The sequence below is a fragment of the Cricetulus griseus genome, chromosome 2, assembly GCF_003668045.3.
Source record: "Cricetulus griseus strain 17A/GY chromosome 2, alternate assembly CriGri-PICRH-1.0, whole genome shotgun sequence".
Taxonomy (NCBI): Eukaryota; Metazoa; Chordata; class Mammalia; order Rodentia; family Cricetidae; genus Cricetulus; species Cricetulus griseus.
The window spans coordinates 61,123,602-61,142,219 of record NC_048595.1 but is presented as its reverse complement, the minus strand read 5'-3'; the positions used below and the strand labels follow the sequence as shown (position 1 = coordinate 61,142,219).

General features: G+C 39.0%; 1 protein-coding gene across 3 annotated transcripts in view; it reads left to right on the top strand.

Annotated features, from left to right (window-relative positions):
* Dennd4c (DENN domain containing 4C) overlaps positions 1 to 18,618 on the top strand; it is a 106,271-nt gene that overhangs the window by 36,453 nt on the left and 51,200 nt on the right. For all 3 annotated transcript variants that reach the window (XM_027400383.2, XM_027400382.2, XM_027400381.2), the window contains exons 10-14: positions 3,764 to 3,939; positions 6,292 to 6,392; positions 7,324 to 7,542; positions 16,586 to 16,731; positions 18,532 to 18,567. In XM_027400383.2, the coding sequence (XP_027256184.1) occupies positions 3,764 to 3,939; positions 6,292 to 6,392; positions 7,324 to 7,542; positions 16,586 to 16,731; positions 18,532 to 18,567 (678 nt within the window). The remainder of the gene's footprint in view (positions 1 to 3,763; positions 3,940 to 6,291; positions 6,393 to 7,323; positions 7,543 to 16,585; positions 16,732 to 18,531; positions 18,568 to 18,618) is intronic.

The window sequence follows — 18,618 nt, the reverse complement described above, 5'->3', positions numbered from 1 at the left end:
GTCTGAGTCAGGTTTCCCAGGCCTGTTAATCTCTTGACTCTCTGCTTCTCAATGACGGATTGTCTTAATTGGAAGAAAGTTGCTGTACAATATCACAACACTTGGGAGACTGAGACAGATATATATATATATATATGTGTGTGTGTGTGTGTGTGTGTGTCAAGATCCTGCCTCAAATTAAATAAATAAATAAATAAATAAATAAATGATAAAGCAGAACAAACCATCAAAGAAACTAGTTGATTTTAAATTATACAAACTGATTACATGGTTAATTTCTCATTTTAACTTTTAACTATTTTCACTATATGGCTTTATTATGAATAGGATATGTTTAGCTCTTGGGTACAGCACAAATAAAGTCAAGTTCTATTTAAAACACTGTCATGCTTTCTTACTGCGTTTAGAAATCAGATCGTGCTGAGTGTTTTGTTGCTCTGTGTGTGTGTTGTGTGTGTGCCTGTGCATTCCTGAAATACCAGGCTTGTTACATGGGTGCTGGGATCTGAACTCCAGATTTATGATTGTACAGCAAGTGTTCTTTCACTGCTGAGCCATCTCTAGCCCCTGTTTTTTTTTTTTTAACTATTTTAAAATTTATTGTGTGTGTGTGTGTATGTATGTATGTATGTATGTATGTATGTATGTATGTGTATCTGGACACATGAGTGCTGGTGCCTGGGGAGGCCAAAAGAGGGCATTGGATCCCCTGGAGCTGAAGTTACAGGTGGTTGGTTGTGAACCATTAGATATGGGTTAGGATACCTTAGGATACCTGCAAGAGTGTACTCTATCTTAAATGCCAAGGCATCTCTCCCACCCCTGGTTTTGCTTTTTTTTTTTTTTTTTTAAGACAGGCTTAAACTCAGCTAAAGTTTGCCTGGAACTTACCAGGTTGGTGGTCTTAACTTTAGCAGTTCTCCTGCCTTAGCCTCCTGTGTTGGGATTAGAGTTGGGAGCTGCCATTTGCAGTCACCCTGCTTTCTTGCTTTATTCCTTATGTTAGTGTTTCAGGCAGTTGTCCTTTTTCATAATGACACTCACATTGTCTGTACCTGCCCTGAACTCTAACCATGTTCATGAGGGTCCTTTTCTTTTTCCATAGTATTATTCGCTTTTTAATAGAGTACACACTTTATTATGTCTTCTGTTTATTTTCTACCTCTTTGAAGACTGTCAGAGTAGGTGTCAACAGACTGAGCAGATCTGACCTGCCAGTTCATGTCTATCAGGAGTTGTGCAAGTGATGAAGTTTTATTGAAACATAGGCTACTTACTGATTTATTACCTGTTACTGTTTTCTTGTACAATAGCAGAGTTAAGTAGTTGTTACAAAGGCCACAAGGCCTAAAATACTGTGCAGTTTATAGAAAAAAAGTAGAGTAATATTCTAGACTGAAGCTAGGAGGGCATGGGTCTGTTTTATTGATACTGTGGTCCCATTGCTTAAGATTGCTTGGCATCTAATAAATGCTCACATGTCTTTAAGTATAGAATTCTTGAGTACAGAAACCCTAGTCTTAAATAATAATAATCTGTAATGCCTGTGGCGGGGGTGGAGATATAATATTTCTTTGGGATGGGTGGTAATGGGTGAAGGTGAAAATTGAACCAGGCACAGAATGGTGATTCTTACTTAGAGCAAAAGGTAGTTGTCACATTATGGTGGCAGAGGCAGGAAGACTAGAAATTCATGGTCATTGTCCACATCATAGTGAGTTTGAAGCCAGCTCTGCTATGTAATGCTCATATAAAAAAAATTTTTTTGAATGAGTCCTTGTAGTCACTACAGTATACTTGGTTGGAAAGGTAACTGTATGTGAACCAAAAAAATATTACTTTAGTCTTTTTTTTTTTTTCTTTTTTTTCCCTTGGTTTTTCGAGACAGGGTTTCACTGTGGCTTTGGAAGCTGTCTTGGAACTACCTCTTGTAGACCAGGCTGGTCTCGAACTCACAGAGATCCTCCTGCCTCTGCCTCCCAAGTGCTGGGATTAAAGGTGTGTGCCACCAAGCCCGGCTTTAGTCTTTTTTTTTTTTTTTTTAAAGATGTGTTTATTTGTCTTATGTGTTTGTGGCTGTGTACTGTGTATATATGGGCTATACCCATGAAGGCCAGAGGAAGGCATCAGATCCTCTAGAGCTGGAGTTGCAGAAGGTTTTGAACCTGTCAAGGCAGGTTCTCAGAACTGAACTCAGCCCTTCTGCGAGAGCAGCAAGTGCTCTTAAGCATTGAGCCATCTCTCCAGACCCTTAGTCTGGTTTTTTTTTTGCAACCTATTAGTAACTGTTCTTAGAAACAAAACCAAAAAATCCCTAACATACACACACACACACACACACACACACACACACACACACCAATTAAGATAGCAAATTGTAAATTAAAACTATTAATTTTTGTGTGTGTGTGTTTGTATGTGTATGTTAGTTCATGTTGATGAGTTTATGTAAGGATAAGACTTTCTGCCAAGCTTCCCAAGCCCTGCCGACACGTGGGCACCCAAAATAACACACAGTCTTATACTAATTACAATGCTGCTGGCCAATGTCTAGGATTTCTTATTTGCTATCTCTGTCTTAAGTATCAACCATAATTATTAATCTATATTTTTATAAAGACTTATCTGATTGAGGACACCAGCAGCATGTGTCCTCTCTTGTTGGGCTCACATGGCAGCTCCCAGAGAAGAGAGGAGGAGGAAGAGAGTGATTTCCTGCTTGTCCCTGCTTATATTCTGAGTCAGCCTGCTATGTCACTTCCTGCCTAGATCATAAGACTTCTCTTTACTACATTTCTCAGAATCCTCCTCAACTCCTAGTCCACCTAACCTGCTTCCCTATTGGCCAGCATTACTTTATTTATCAACCAATAAGACAAACATTATACATAGAAGGACTTCCCCAATCAAATGTGGGTGAGGGTGTATGTGTATGTGTATGGAGACCAAACACAAACCTCTGATGTCATTCTTCTGGTGCATTCCACATTCCACTTTTTTTTTTTTTTTTTTTAATTGAGACTGATTTTCTCACTGGTTGTGCTGGATGCCTTGCCAGCCACAGAGATCTGCCTGCATCTGCTCCCCATTGCTGGAATTAGAAGAGCTCATTTGAGTCTCAGAGGATGTTTCATATCAACTGTATTTTGAAGAGGTTCAGCTTTACTGAAGTTGAATTATTTTAAATGTTTGTTTGAAGTGTAGAAAATGTTTTGTTAGATCTTCAAGTGATTCTCAAGGGATTCCTTAGTTTTTAATGACTTGTTATAATTAAAATTTTAGTGTGGTGCTTGAAATAGAACCCAAGGATGCTAAGGAACCTAAGCATGCTAAGCAAACACTCTGCCACTGAGATTAACTCCAGCCCTCCTAGTCTCCACCTGCTCTCTGGTACACTTAGCTTGATTTTGGTTAGAGCTCATTATTTGGTAAAATGCCTAAGTTTATAAAAATATAAGTTTGTTTTATGATTTGGGAGGCAGTTTCATCTCTTTGCTTTGATTCTCCTTAAAATATGCATGTGGGATTTGTGTAGCTGTCAGAAGGATAACTTGCAAAGAGCTGTTAGGATTTTAAATGTGCCGTGATCATCATCATTCTTGAGAATTTTAATCCAGTAGTATTTATAGTCACTTAATTTTGGAGTGAAATTTAAAGTTAAAACATTTCATTGCTTTTCAACAGTCCCTTTCAGTAATAGTGAATTGTGTAATTTTCATTGCAAATTTGAATTTGGTTAATTTTTAAAAAACTTTTCCCCTAGATGATCTTTCCATTTCAGTGGCAATGCCCATATATCCCCCTTTGTCCTCTTTCACTGGCTGGAGTGCTCAGTGCACCTTTCCCGTTTATAGTTGGAGTGGACTCAAGGTACTTTGATCTTCATGACCCACCACAAGATGTTGTTTGCATTGACTTGGATACAAACATGATATATGTGTAAGTGATCCATCTTTATTATCTTCCATGTGTAGTTTCCACCATATATAATTAGAGCTGTTTGGAAGCATCTAGAAATAAGTTGAATTGGCAGGAAATGATGTAGATTAAAAAGCTGGGGGCTGGGAATGTAGCTTGGTTGGTAGAGGGCTTGCTTAGCATTCTTAGAGCCCTGTTTTCCCTCTCCAATACTGAGGGATATGCTATAGTGGCACATGCCTATACTATAACCTCTGCACTCAAGTGGCAGAGACAGCAGGATCAGAAATTCCTGAAACCTCTACTATATGGTGAGTTTGGAGCCAGCTTATGCCACATGAGTTCCTCTCTCTCCAGGCCCCTGTGGTCATTGCAGTACAGTTGTTTGGGAAGATACCCGTATGTCAACTGAAAGAATAGTTGTATGAAAGGAAGAAAATTATGCTTAGAAAATAATACTGAAGCCAAGTATGGTAGCTTATGCTTGTAAACCCAGTACTTGGAAGACTAAAGAGGAAGATCATCATGAGTTGGAGACTATCCTGGGCTACATAGTGAGATCCAGGTCAGCCTTAGCTACAGAGTGAGACATTTCCTTAAATAACCCCACAAAAATTTCAAGTTAAAATTTAAAGTTGAGATGGATTCACCACTGTGTTTTGAAACTGTACAGCTATAGTGGCTCATTATTTTATATATATATATAATCTAGATTTATAGACAACTTGGAAGTAATGAATCACTTTGTAAGTTTCAAACATCCCTCCCTCTCCTTCGAATTGAACCCAGGGTCTGGTGTCAGTTAAGCCTGATCCCACTCAGCCTCATAGATAGCTCTAAAATTTTTGTCTGTTTATGAAAGTATCACATATCCCAGGCTAGCCCTGAATTTGAGCTAGCTGTGGTAGCCAAGGGGATCTTGAACAGCTCTTCATGCCTTTCTCAAGTGCTAGGGTTACAGTCATGTACCATATACTCAGCCCAACATCCTTTCTTATAGTTGATAGTCCCCAGAATTAGACAGATTGTGAACATGTGGCAGTCACTGTATATTAGGTACATTAGCATTGTCATTTTAGAGAGAAGAAATTGATGGCTCACGCCTTTAATCCCAGCACTCAGGAGGCAGAGGCAGGCAGATCTCTGTGAGATTGAGGCCAGCCTCGTCTACAAAATGAGTTACAGGATGGCCAGAACTGTTACACAAAGAAACTCTATCTTGAAAAACAAAAACAAAACAAACAATAAAAGAAAGACCTTGCTATGTGTCCCAGAGTGACCTGGAACTTGCTATATACCAGGCTGTCCTTAAACTTGGGGTTGTTCTCCTTCCTTTGCTTCCTAAGTCATAGGTATTTGCCATCATACCCTGCTAAAATATGTGTCTTTTAACAGTACCTGGAACATGAGAATTGTTACAGCCCTTTTAGTCAATTATCTTTCTGGGGAGGATACTATATTTGCTTCTGTGCTGGTGATATCACCACCCAGCGAGTATTAGAAGTTAATTTCTACTTGTAGTTTCTTGGACCGTGCTTGTAATATTTTGTTGGACTGTAGTAATCGAAGGGAGAATACCTTCTTCCCATTTGAAACCTAAACAAAGACAACACTAATAATGAATCTTAGTTTTATTTTTCTTAGTTCTAACACCCTACTTGGTTTTGACCAAACCTGAGACCTTTAAAGTTCAAGGCTCTCTTAACTAATCCTTAGGTCAGATGAGACTTTGGTGTTTCTATAGTTTTCTATTCACTGAAGACTGAAAACTAAGGTGTAACATTAAAAGAAAGCCTGATACATACATGCAGAGTTTTAGAAGAGCATTTTCCAAAGCCATTGTCTCTGCTGTATTTTATATTTCTGAATTATAAAATTTTGAAAATTTTAGCTTTTATTTAGCTTATTTTTGTGGTTTTTGGTCATAGACTATGTTAAATAATGTGTTTGATTTCTTTCTACACCTCTGTAAGGAATGCATTGAACTAAGTGTATTTTACTTCTTCGTTAAATTCCATTTCTTAGTTTGGGCATACTTTAGAGTTCTGCGAATAGGCTAACATCTCAATCTCAAGTCAGTTGATTTAACTCTTAAATTATTATAATATTTAAACGTGCCGTTGGAAGTCAGACTTAAGTCAGTGTTGTACTTACTCCAGTAGTGAAGGCTGTTGGGGGCTTTGGTGGAGGCAGCCACATTGACTGAGGTCTGTTGAAAAGGAAAGAGAATCATCCTAAAAGCACCTCCTCACTTCATGTGTCAGTCTTCAGTGCATAGAGAATGTATGCCCTTTTTCTTTTAACTTTGACATAAGAAGTTTGTCTAGTACAAATGAATTACAATAACAGACATTCTTAATTCTCATTTAATAGATCTGATGAGAAGAAGAACGTAAACTGGAAGCAGCTTCCCAAGAAGCCATGCAAGAGTCTGCTTGGGTCTTTGAGGAGGCTGTATCCCCAGCTCTACTCAGGTGAGTATGAGGAGGGAGGGAGTGGGCACTGGCCACAAAGGTAGATGGGAACTGTCTCCCATCTCTTTCTTCCTTTTTAGGATTTTATTTCTCTCTCTCTCTCTCTCTCTCTCTCTCTATCTCTCTCTCTCTCTCTCTCTCTCTCTCTCTGTGTGTGTGTGTGTGTGTGTGTGTGTGTAGGTACCTATAGAACAGGGTATCAGATCCCTAGGAGCTCTTAGCTGTCCATTGTGGGTGGTTGGTCCCATGCCAGAGCAGTATGCATTCTTAATCACGACCCATCTCTCTAGCCCCTTTTCACTGTTCTGAGACAGTGTTATATAGTTATATAGTGTGCTATATAGTTCAGGTTGGCCTGGAACTTGTGATCCTTTCTGCCTCTCCCCTACAAAGGTATTTTAAATGGAAGAAAAGATAGTTAAAATGATAATTGTTACAACACTGTGTGCTGCTTAATGAGTTATTACATAATACACATAAACAATGTGTAGTTAATTTTTAAAGCACTTTCTCTGTATCCAGACCTTTCTACCCTCTGTCCAGAGAGCTAAAAGTGACTTCAAACTCCCGATCTTTTTGTCTTTACCCCCTAAATGTTAGGGTTGCAGATGTAAAGTACAGGCCCAGTTTGTATAGTTCTGGGGAGTGGACCCAGGGCTAGGTTAGCACTCTGCTGCCTGAGTGCTAATTGTTTAGGATTTTTGAGATTGTATCTCATGTTTATCCCAGCTGATTCCAACTTGCTATGTAGTTAGGGAGGATGAGACAGCAAGATGTTGAGTGTGAAGGCAGCCTGGGTTACATAGCTAGAATATCGCAAGAAAAAGAAAGAAAAAGGAAGTTGTGGGCTTTACTTTGACTATTTTATCAGTCATTATATAAATAGATATTATATATTAATGCCTTGTTTTGTTTTTACTTCTGTTGTCAGTTCACCGGAAAACTCAGGAAAGTTCAGCAATTGAGATGACTCCAATTGAAGCAGATTTCTCTTGGCAAAAAAAGATGACACAACTTGAGATGGAAATCCAAGAGACATTTTTGCGATTTATGGCATCCATTTTAAAAGGGTATAGGTCGTATCTCAAGCCAATCACAGAAGCTCCTTCAAATAAAGCCACAGCTGTAGATTCATTGTTTGATCGACAGGGTGAGTGTCAGTGAGGTCACAGTTGCCTTCATTAAAGTCAACATCCATAGAAATTCATATTCAAGTGTAAGGAATTTCCATATTCTGTAACGTACCTCTATTAGTGGAGAATTTTTTAAATTTATACCCCATTATTTTCCCTTAAAAATATGAAACTGAAGGTGTTTAATTTGAAGAGTTCAATGTGTTACGTGCATTCACAATCCCAAATAGTCAGCTATAAGGAAGACACATGTGGGACTTGCCTTTCTTTTTTCCCTCAGTTTTGCAGTTTGTGCCTTTAAAAGACTCTCAACAATTATTTTTCAGACTGAAGCCACCAGTTTTTACTCATTTTTAAAACTATAACTTTATCCCTGGAGGAAATATGCATTGTTTTAGTGATTGCATTTTTGTTTGTTTGTTTTTCGAGACACGGTTTCTCTATGTAGCTCTGGCTGTCCTAGAACTCACTTTGTAAAACAGGCTGGCCTCAAACTCAAGAGATCCTCCTGCCTCTGCCTCCTGAATGCTGGGATTAAAGGCAATGTGCCATCATGCCAAACTGGAAGTATTCTTTCAAATGAACAATTTGGAAGACTTCATTATAAAATGAAAAATATTCAATATTTTGTAGGAATCCATAAAGTCACATCTGAGTTAGAATTTCTTCTTGGCCATTTATAAAGATGTACTTAGGCCTTCCTGTCTCATAACAAAATGAGGGTGTTGTGTATAGCTGTCCAGATTGCATGAGAATCTGTGGAAAGCAACTAGTAAAAAAAAGCCTTCAGTATTTATGGTAGTAGCTAGTACCATAATGGTGAAGACATGGAAGAAACCTTGGGACCACACACGTAGGCCTGCAGAGTTGCTTCCTGGGGCTGCAGTAGGAAAGTGCCAGAGGCTGGTTTGCTTATTTATTTATTTATTTATTTATTTTGACCTTTTAGAAGCAAGGCTGGGATCAAGGTTTCTTCTGATGCCTTTCTTCTTGGTCTATAGATGGCTGTTTATTACCACTTTTGGTCTAAACTTCCTTTTTTTTTCCCCCAAGAGATTATTTTTTTATTAGTTTATAGGACACCAATGGTGTTAGAACAGGGCCCATCTAATGACCCTTTTTAAGTCTGTAATTGATTTTAAAGACTGTGCATCCATATATTATCATATTTGAAGTAATAGGATTTTGGACATTAACATGAAGATTTTTTGTTTGTTTCTTTGTTTTTTTTGGGGGGGGGAAGCAGTCCAGCTCATAACAATTTGTTGTGCCCCCCCCAGATTAAATGTTTTTTTTTTGTTTTTTTTTTTTTTTTTTCTTAATTTTAATTTTATTAAATTGTTAATATTTTCACATATACTTTCCCTCTCCCTCTCCCTCCCCCCACCCCCATTCCTTCTCCCCCACCTCCAACCTACCCCCCACCCCATCCACCCGCCACTCCCCAGGCAGGGTAGGGCCCCCAACCAGGGTTCCACCAAGTCCACCAAATCTTCCTGTGCTGGGCCTAGGCCCCTCCCCATGTGTTCAGAGACAGAGCGAATCCCTTCAAGTGGGATGGGCTCTCGAAGTCCCTCCCAGGGCAAAACGCCAGTCCACCTCCCTCTGGAGTCATTCATGATTTCTAGTTTCCTTGGGGTAGAGGATTATAGGCTGGTAAACCTTTGCTCTATGTCTAAAAATCCCAGGAGTGCAGGGGCCTCCCCATTGGCATCCATGATCAGGGGGCTGGATTAGTCCTGTACTGTCCTCCCAAAGAGCATCTGGGGTCGATATGCTTTCCCTTTTTCAGGCCAACTGTTTCTGTGGGTTTCTCCAACCAGGTACAGACCCCTTCGTTCTTCATTCCTCCCTCTCTTCAACTGAGTTCCAGATTTCAGCTCAGTGTATTTCTGTGGATGTCTGTCTCTGCTCTCATCAGCCACTGGATGAGGACTCTAGAATAGCATAGAGAGTATTCATCAATCTCATTCTAGGGGAAGGGTTTCTAGGCCAACTTCTCCTCCACTGCCCAGACTGTCAGATCGTGTCATCCTTATAGGTCTCTGGAGATCTTCCTAGTTCCAGATCTCTTCTCGGACCTATAGTGACTCCCTCTGATATGGTATCTCTCATCCTGCTCTCTCTCCTCTATTCTTCCCCCAACTCAATATATCTGCTCCTCCATTTCTTCTCCTCTACTCTTCATCTTGTGCTCTTATTGTGGCAGCACCCACTTCCCTACCCTCATGCTCTCAATTAGCTCGGGAGTTCATGCCATTTCCCATTCCTGGGGTCCATTTATCCCTTAGAGTCATTCATGATTTCTAGTTTCCTTGGGGTAGAGGATTATAGGCTGGTAAACCTTTGCTCTATGTCTAAAAATCATATATGAGTGAGTACATACCATGTTTGTCTTTTTGTGATTGGGTTACCTCACTCAGGATGGTTTCTTCTAGTTCCATCCATTTGCCTGCGAATTTCAAGATTCCATTGCTTTTTTCTGCTGAGTAGTACTCCATTGTATAAATGTACCACATTTTCTCTTTCCATTCTTCAGTTGAGGGGCATCTAGGTTGTTTCCAGGTTCTGGCTATTACAAACAATGCTGCTATGAACATGGTTGAACATATGTCCTTGTTGTATGGACAAGCAGTATTTGGGTATATACCCAAGAGAGGAATGGCTGGATCTTGAGGTAGATTGATTCCCATTTTTCTGAGCAACCGCCATACTGATTTCCAAAGTGGTCTTACAAGTTCACACTCCCACCAGCAATGGAGGAGTGTTCCTTCTTCTCCACAACCTCTCCAGCATAGGTTGTCATTGGTATTTTTGATTTTAGCCATTCTGACAGGTGTGAGGTGGTATCTCAGAGTTGTTTTGAGTTGCATTTCTCTGATGGCCAAGGATTTTGAACACTTTCTTAAGTGTCTTTCAGCCATTTCAGATTCCTCTGTTGAAAAATCTCTGTTTAGTTCTGCACCCCACTTTTTAATTTCATTGTATGGTGTTTTGGTGGCTAGCTTCTTGAGCTCCTTGTATATTTTGGAAATCAGACCTCTGTCAGATGTGGGGCTGGTGAAGATTTTTTCCCATTCTGTGGGTGGTCGTTTTGTCTTACTGACTGTGTCCTTTGCCTTACAGAAGCTTCTCAGTTTCAAGAGGTCCCATTTATTAATTGCAGACCTCAGTGTCTGTGCTTCTGGCGTGATGTTCAGGAATCGTTCTCCTGTGCCAATTTGTTCAAGGGTTGTTCCCACTTTCTCTTCTAAAAGATTCAGTGTGGCTGGGTTTATGGAGAGATCTTTGATCCATTTGCACTTAAGTTTCGTGCATGGTGACAAGTATGGATCTATCTGCAATTTTCTGCATGTTCGAATCCAATTGTGCCAGCACCATTTGTTGAAGATGCTATCTTTTTTCCATTGTATGGATTTAGCACCTTTGTCAAAAATAAGGTGTTCGTAGGTGCGTGGGTTAATATCTGGGTCTTCAATTCGATTCCATTGGTCTATCTGTCTATTCTTGTGCCAATACCAAGCTGTTTTCAGAACTATGGCTCTATAGTAGACCTTGAAGTCAGGGATGGTGATGCCTCCAGAGGATCTTTTATTGTAAAGAGTTGTTTTGGCTATCCTAGGTTTTTTATTTTTCCATATAAAGTTGAGTATTGTTCTTTCAATGTCTGTGAAAAACTGTGTTGGGATTTTGATGGGGATTGCATTAAATCTGTAGATTGCTTTTGGTAGAATTGCCATTTTTACTATGTTAATTCTGCCTATCCAAGAGCACGGGAGATCTTTCCACTTTCTGGTATCTTCTTTAATTTCTTTCTTTAAAGTCTCAAAGTTCTTATTGTACAGGTCTTTCACTTTTTTGGTTAGTGTTACCCCCAGATATTTAATGTTGCTTGTGGATATTGTGAAAGGTGATGTTTCCATGATTTCTTTCTCATTGAGTTTATCATCTGTATACAGTAGGGCTACAGATTTATTTAAGTTAATTTTGTATCCTGCTACCTTGCTGAAGGTGTTTATCAGCTGTAGGAGTTTCCTGGTAGAGTTTTTCGGGTCACTTATGTAGACTATCATGTCATCTGCAAATAGTGAAAGTTTGACTTCGTCCTTTCCAATTTGTATCCCTTTGATATCCTGATCTTGTCTTATTGCTCTAGCTAGAACTTCAAGAACAATATTGAAGAGATATGGAGAGAGTGGACATCCTTGTCTTGTTCCTGATTTTAGAGGAAATGCTTTGAGTTTCTCTCCATTTAGTTTGATGTTGGCTATTGGTTTGGTGTATATCGCATTTATCATGTTTAGATATGTTCCTGTTATTCCTGTTCTCTCCAAGATCTTTATCATGAAGGGATGTTGGATTTTGTCAAAGGCCTTTTCAGCATCTAGTGAGATGATCATGTGGTTTTTCTTTTTCAGTTTGTTTATATGGTGGATTACATTGATGGTTTTTCGTATATTGAACCATCCTTGCATCCCTGGGATGAAGCCCACTTGATCGTGGTGGATGATTTTTCTGATATGTTCTTGGATTCGATTAGCCAATATTTTATTGAGTATTTTAGCATCAATGTTCATGAGAGATATTGGTCTGTAGTTCTCTTTCTTATTCTTATCTTTGTGTGGCTTGGGTATCAAAGTGATTGTAGCCTCATAGAAGGAGTTTGGCAATATCCCATCTGCTTCTATTGTGCGGAACAGTTTGAGGAGTATTGGTATCAGCTCTTGTTTGAATTTCTGGTAGAATTCTGCAGTGAAGCCATCTGGTCCTGGGCTTTTTTTGGTTGGGAGGCTTTTGATGACTGCTTCTATTTCATTAGGGGTTATGGGTCGATTTAAATTGTTTATCTGATCTTGATTTAATTTTGGTAAGTGATATTTATCCAGGAAACTGTCCATTTCCATTAGATTTTCGAATTTTGTGGAGTACAGATTTTCAAAGTATGACCTAAAGATTCTCTGGATTTCCACAGTGTCCGTTGTTATATCCCCCTTTTCGTTTCTGATTTTGTTAATTAGTGTGCTCTCTCTCTGCCTTTTGGTTAGTTTGGCTAGAGGTTTGTCTATCTTGTTGATCTTCTCAAAGAACCAACTCTTTGTTTCATTGATTCTTTGTAATGTTTTCCTAGTTTCTACTTTATTGATTTCAGCTCTCAGGTTGATTATTTCCTGGCGTCTACTCCTCCTTGGTGAGTTTGCTTCTTTTTGCTCTAGTGTTTTCAGTTGTTCTGTCAGTTCTCAGATTAAATGTTAAAGGATTAAATGGAAGATCAAATTTAAGATTATATTCAGGTTACTGGAGGCCTTAAAAGACAGACTAAAAATACTGACTTCTATGGACAGTAGTGGGTCATTAACTAACATAGTGTCTCCTGTCTTTCTGTCTCTGAGAATGACACTGTATCTGAGGGCTTTTATTTTTTTGGAGGGGGGTTATTTTGGAGACAGGGTTTCTCTGTGTAGCTTTGGAGCCTATCCTGGCATTCGCTCTGGAGACCAGGCTGGCCTCGAACTCACAGAGATGCACCTGTCTCTGCCTCCCGAGTGCTGGGATTAAAGGTGTGCGCCACCAATGCCCGGCTGATCTGAGGTTTTATGTAAACAATATAGCATTTGTTCTAGGTAATGCAGACATTAGACAACAAAGTACTATAAACACTAATTACAATATTGATTACTTGAGAGTGCTATCTTGGTAAGAGATCTTTCCTGAAGATATAACAAAGTAAAGAATGGGTGGGAGGCTGAGCATTGGTGGCGCATGCCTTTAATCCCAGCACTCAGGAAGCAGAGGCAGGTGGATCTCTGTGAGTTTGAGACCAGCCTGGTCTACCAGAGCTAATTCTGGGACAGCCTCCAAAGCCACAGAGAAATCCTGTCTCAAAAAAAAAAAAAAAAAGGAAAAAGAAAAAGAATGGGTAGGAATTGGATAGTCGCTATGGATTAACTCTTTATGCAAACAAAATCTATATGTGTTGGGTGGGGTGTTCTGTGTTTGCCTGTGTGGGTAGAAGAAAGAGATCCAGATGAAATTTTTAGACCTGTGTGGCAGCAGGGAGGTCCAGGCTCTGATGGACTGAACCTTGAACAGCCATACAAAGGCATATTTATTGATTGTTATACAAAGTTTTTTTCAGATAAAGTATTTCCTCATACCAAGATCCCTAATATAATCTATGTTTTTCTAAAGGGGAGCATCACATAGCCCTGCTACTTCAGTCTGTATTGTGTATTGTTTACAGTGCACAGTAATCCAAGAGCTTCAGGTGTGCCATAGCATCTTGTGACCAAAAATGCCCCTCGGAAAAACAAAAGACAAATCACAGCAAGCAATCACTGTTTTCCACAATTGATCTTCAAGATCAAAGTACTTCTAGAAAACAACTATTCACTCTAATGTTTACCTTAGATACCCGTGAAAACTGTTTATTCTGATGTTTGCTCTAGTGACTGCTAGATTCCTACAAGACCTCCACGTAGGTGTCATTTAACTTCTACAATTTGCTTTGCCCCATCCATTCCCTTCCCCTCTGTTTTGTTTAAAGTACAATGCAAATGGCTGTCATTTCTTCTGTAACTGTTGTTACCTTTAGAATTCCCTAGATTTACATGTATGAGCTGCAATGTCATTGTGTTGTTATTCAACATTTTCATCTATTTTTTGTAAATTTTGATTATATTAAGAGCTACTATGCTTAGTAGAAATACCATGTGAACTACAAATAGTTTTAAATTTCTAGTAGCCATAATAAATTAACAACTAAGAAAAATTAATTATAACTACATTTCCTTTAACATGTACAAAACAGTATTATTTCAACATATATCAGAAAATTTAAATTATTAATAGCCTTATATTCTTTATTGTCACATTGTCTTTGAAATGCAGTATGTCTTTTATAATTTATAGTACATTTTTGTTAGTTGCATTTAAGGTGGTGTGTTACCATGTGTGGTTACTGAAATACACAGTACGAATCTGGAGGCTTGATTAGTAAAGATTTAAGTTTAGTAATTTTGGGACATAACACCAAAATATAGCTTGTTCTTTCTCCCTCGTTCTCGTCCTTCCTCCTTTCCCTCTGTCTTTTCTTCCTCTCTGTTCTTTTTCTCCTTCTCTCCTTCCCTTTTCTTCCCTCTCTCTCCCTTTCCCCCATAATTTGCTTATATTTTATTGAATAATTTATCTGTTGATTAGTACCTCAAGAGGATGGGGATGAATGAGTAATACAGCATGTCAAATGCTCACAGGCATCAAAAACAGAAAGACACAGAAAAAGTGACCTAAATCCACATATTTATTTATTTATTTATTTATTATGTATACAACATTCTGCTTCCATGTATATGTGCACACCAGAAGAGGGCACCAGATCTCATAACAGATGGTTATGAGCCACCATGTAGTTGCTGGGAATTGAACTCAGGACCTCTGCAAGAGCAGTCAGTGCTCTTAACCTTTGAGCCATCTCTCCAGCCCCAGAAGGCCACATTTTAAATTAAGAATAAGTTGGCTGGGCTTGGTAGTGCGTACCTTTAATTTCAGTGTTAAAGAGGTAAAGCAAATCTGTGAGTTAGTTCAAGAGCCTGGACTACATAGAAAGCTCTAGGGCAGCCAGTGTTGCATAGTGAGACCCTGTCTCAAAAATAGAGATGTCTAGCAGTTAAGAGAGCAAACTGCTCTTGTAGGAAATGTCTGACACCCATGTGGGGACAGCTCACAACTGCCTTTAACTCCAGTTCCAGTCTTCTTCTGGCCTCCTAGCATACCTGCATAAATGGTACACACATGCACACACTTCAAATAAATCTTTAAAAAAACGTTTTAAAAAGGGTTGGTATGTTGGTGGTTTCTGTTTTCAGCCAACTTTCTCACCTTCTTTGTCTTCCACCCACACCAGAACCAAAAACAAACGAGGACTAGTAGTAGTAATTTAACTTTTTAGAAAACGAACCTAACAGATAGTGAGCTGAGTGATGTGGAAATTTAGAGATTTAGTAGTAATATTGAAAACCAGAAAGTATGAGTATGACTATGAAGAAATGGAAAATTGAGTGGGATAAACAATGGGAACACTGAGAACCATGGTATTTAGAACCCTGAATATTTCATGGCTTGTGCATGTTAGTTACCTTTTTCATCACTATTACAACATGCCTGGGTGGTGGTGGGGACTTCAGGCCTTTGATAAGCCAGAACTGAGATGAAAGAGCATGGCTAAGGAAAGCTGTACCCTTCTTTACAATCAAGAAGCACAGGGAGAGACAGGAAAGGGCCCTTGGGCAAGATACTCCCTTCCCAGACTTGCCCCTAGTTACCTGCTTCCTCCAGGTGGGCCTACCTGCTAATATCTTGTTTAATATAAACTAAATGGGTTAACCCATCGGTGAATGATGCAGTCACCTCTCAATAGTGCCACCAGCTGTGGACTAGGCCTCAAAACATGCGACATTTCATGTGAGATTTCATGTCCAGACCACAATAGTGGTGAACAGTGATGGTGGTAAGAATGATAAGTCCCCCTGAACTTCAGTCATCAAATGAAGGAGAGGCCCCTGACCTCACTAAAACAGTGGACAACTAGCTAGGTGGTTGAACTGTAACTGCACAGAAATTTTCACCAATGCAGGAATGATGGCCCTTTGAATATATATTAACTATTGATTTAAGAGTTGTAGAATCTCAGAGAAGAATTTTTGTTTGTTTGTTTTTGAGTTTCTCTATGTAGATCTGGCTGTATAGGAACTTGCTCTGTAGACCAGAGATCTGCTTGCCTCTGCTTCGGGAGTACTAGAACTCAAGGCGTGCCCCACCGCACCCAGCTGAGAAGAGTCTCTGTCTGAGGATGTCAGGCTGAGGTTCCTTAGAAGATTTAATAATTCAGTGAGAAGAATTTCAGGGGTTTTCATGGTTGAATCAAGCAGGAGCTTTACATGATTATTAGAAATTTCCATAAATGTGGGTTTATATAAAGGGAATATAATATAGGTGAGTATAAAGCAATGTTTGTTATGACATTAGTTCCTCTTTAAAATTTATTATAATTCTTTTTTTTTTCAGGTTTTGTAAAAAGTCGGGATCGTGCCTATATGAAATTCTATGCCCTTCTAGCCAAAACACAGATGTTTAGTCGTTTCATTGAGGAATGCAGCTTTGTAAGTGATAAAGATACTGGATTAGCATTTTTTGATGACTGCATTGAAAAGGTAAAATTTTGTTTTATATCCCAACTTTAAGAAAAAACACTTTGGTTTAGCTTTATAATAATAGGGGTTTTTAGCTCAAAATAATCTGTTGAAGGTGGGTGTGTGTGTGTGTGTGTGTGTGTGTGTGTGTGTGTGTGTGTGTTTGTGTAAAACACAGATCTTTCCTCTGTCGTGTCTTCTTGCTGTTATAATTGACTTACTTTTCTCTCTGAGCCTATTAGAGGTAAGGATGTAACCTTGCTGGGTGGTGGTGGCTCAGACCATTAATCTCAGCACTCGGGAGGCAGACACTGATGGATCTCTCTGAGTTCGAGGCCAACCTGCTCTACAGAGCAAGTGCCAGGTCAGGCTCCAAAGCTACACAGAGAAACTTTGTCTTGAAGGAAAAAAAAAAAGTATGCTTACATTTGTAAGTTTTAGTGTTTTTTGTTTGTTTGTTGTAGGTAGATTTTTCTTTGGGCTGTCAGCTCATAAATAGTACCTTGGAGACATTAATTACGAAAGATCTGCCTATAGCTTAGGCTTGTCCCCACTACCTCTTACAACTTGTTAGCCCATTTCTATTTATCTATGTTGCCACATGAGTTGTGGCTTTTACCTCTCCTCTTGCATGTCTTGCTCCCTGTGCTTCTGGCTGGCAATTCCAACTTTCTTCTTCTCAGAGATCTCTGTCTAAAAGTCCTGCCATACCTCCTTCCTAGCTATTGGCCATTTAGCTTTTTATTAAGCCAATCACAGTGACACATATTCATACTATAAAGGAATTATTTCACAACAGTTTGTTTCAGCTAAATGAACAGGATATGACTAGTTTTATTTAAAAAGCTATGGGTTTTACGCATAGTGGTACACTATATCTTCTTGCTTTACTTGTCTTTCTGAATACTTTGCTAATATCTTTAAGGCTTTCTTGTTATTGTTCAAGGTTTTTTTTGAACTAGTCTTTTGTGAGCCAGGCTGGTTTTGAACTTGCTACGTAACTAAGAGTGACTTGAACTCCTTATCCACCTGCCTCCACCTTCCAAGTGGTTTCAAAGTTTTTCTAAATAGATTTAGGAACCATCTGTTTACACAAATTATATAAAGATTTGGGATTGTATCCATGAATGATTATTATGTTTTAATTCTTATTGTCCTTCAGTAATTCATATGCCTTAGAAACCATGTTTGATAAGGTTTGTTTATGAAATAACCAATAAAAGTCAAGTATGATGACACATACCTACCCCTGCTTGAGAGGCTAAGGCAGGAAGATGAGAAGTACATGGCCAGCCTACACTACACAGCAAGTTCAGGGCCAGCTGTGGCTACACAGTAAGATCTGTCTCGAATAGTGAAAAAGAGGAAGGTTAGGAAGGAAAGAAAACTAAAGAAAAGGAATAACCCGTTGTGTAGTCTTTAAATCTAAGCATATAGGACCTAATTCTGAAATGTCTTTGTGTATACCTGGTATTTTTTTAAAAACGTTTTTTTGTATGTGTGAGGTGTTTTGCACACGTGTGTGGTGGCGTACATGTGCAGAGGCCAGAGGATCTTGTTGGGTGTCCTGCTGTAGCACTCTCTGCCATCTTCCTTTCTCCCTGCACTGGGGTAATAGGCATGTATATCTGCCCTGTTTCTCATGTGGGTACTGGGATCCAAACTCAGATCTTTGTGCTTATATGATGAAAGTTTGTAACTACTGAACCATTTCTCTAGCTCTGAGTTTTTCTTTAAAAAAAAAAGAAAATCAAGATTAAAAATTTTTAAAAAACATTGAATTCAGCAGAGGTTTTAAGAATTTCTCTTTTCCTCTTCCAGTTGTTTCCAGATAAAGGTGTAGAGAAAACAGACAAGGTATGATTTTTTTTCTTAGTTGAAATGTCAAAGTTCAGAATTAGATAGTGC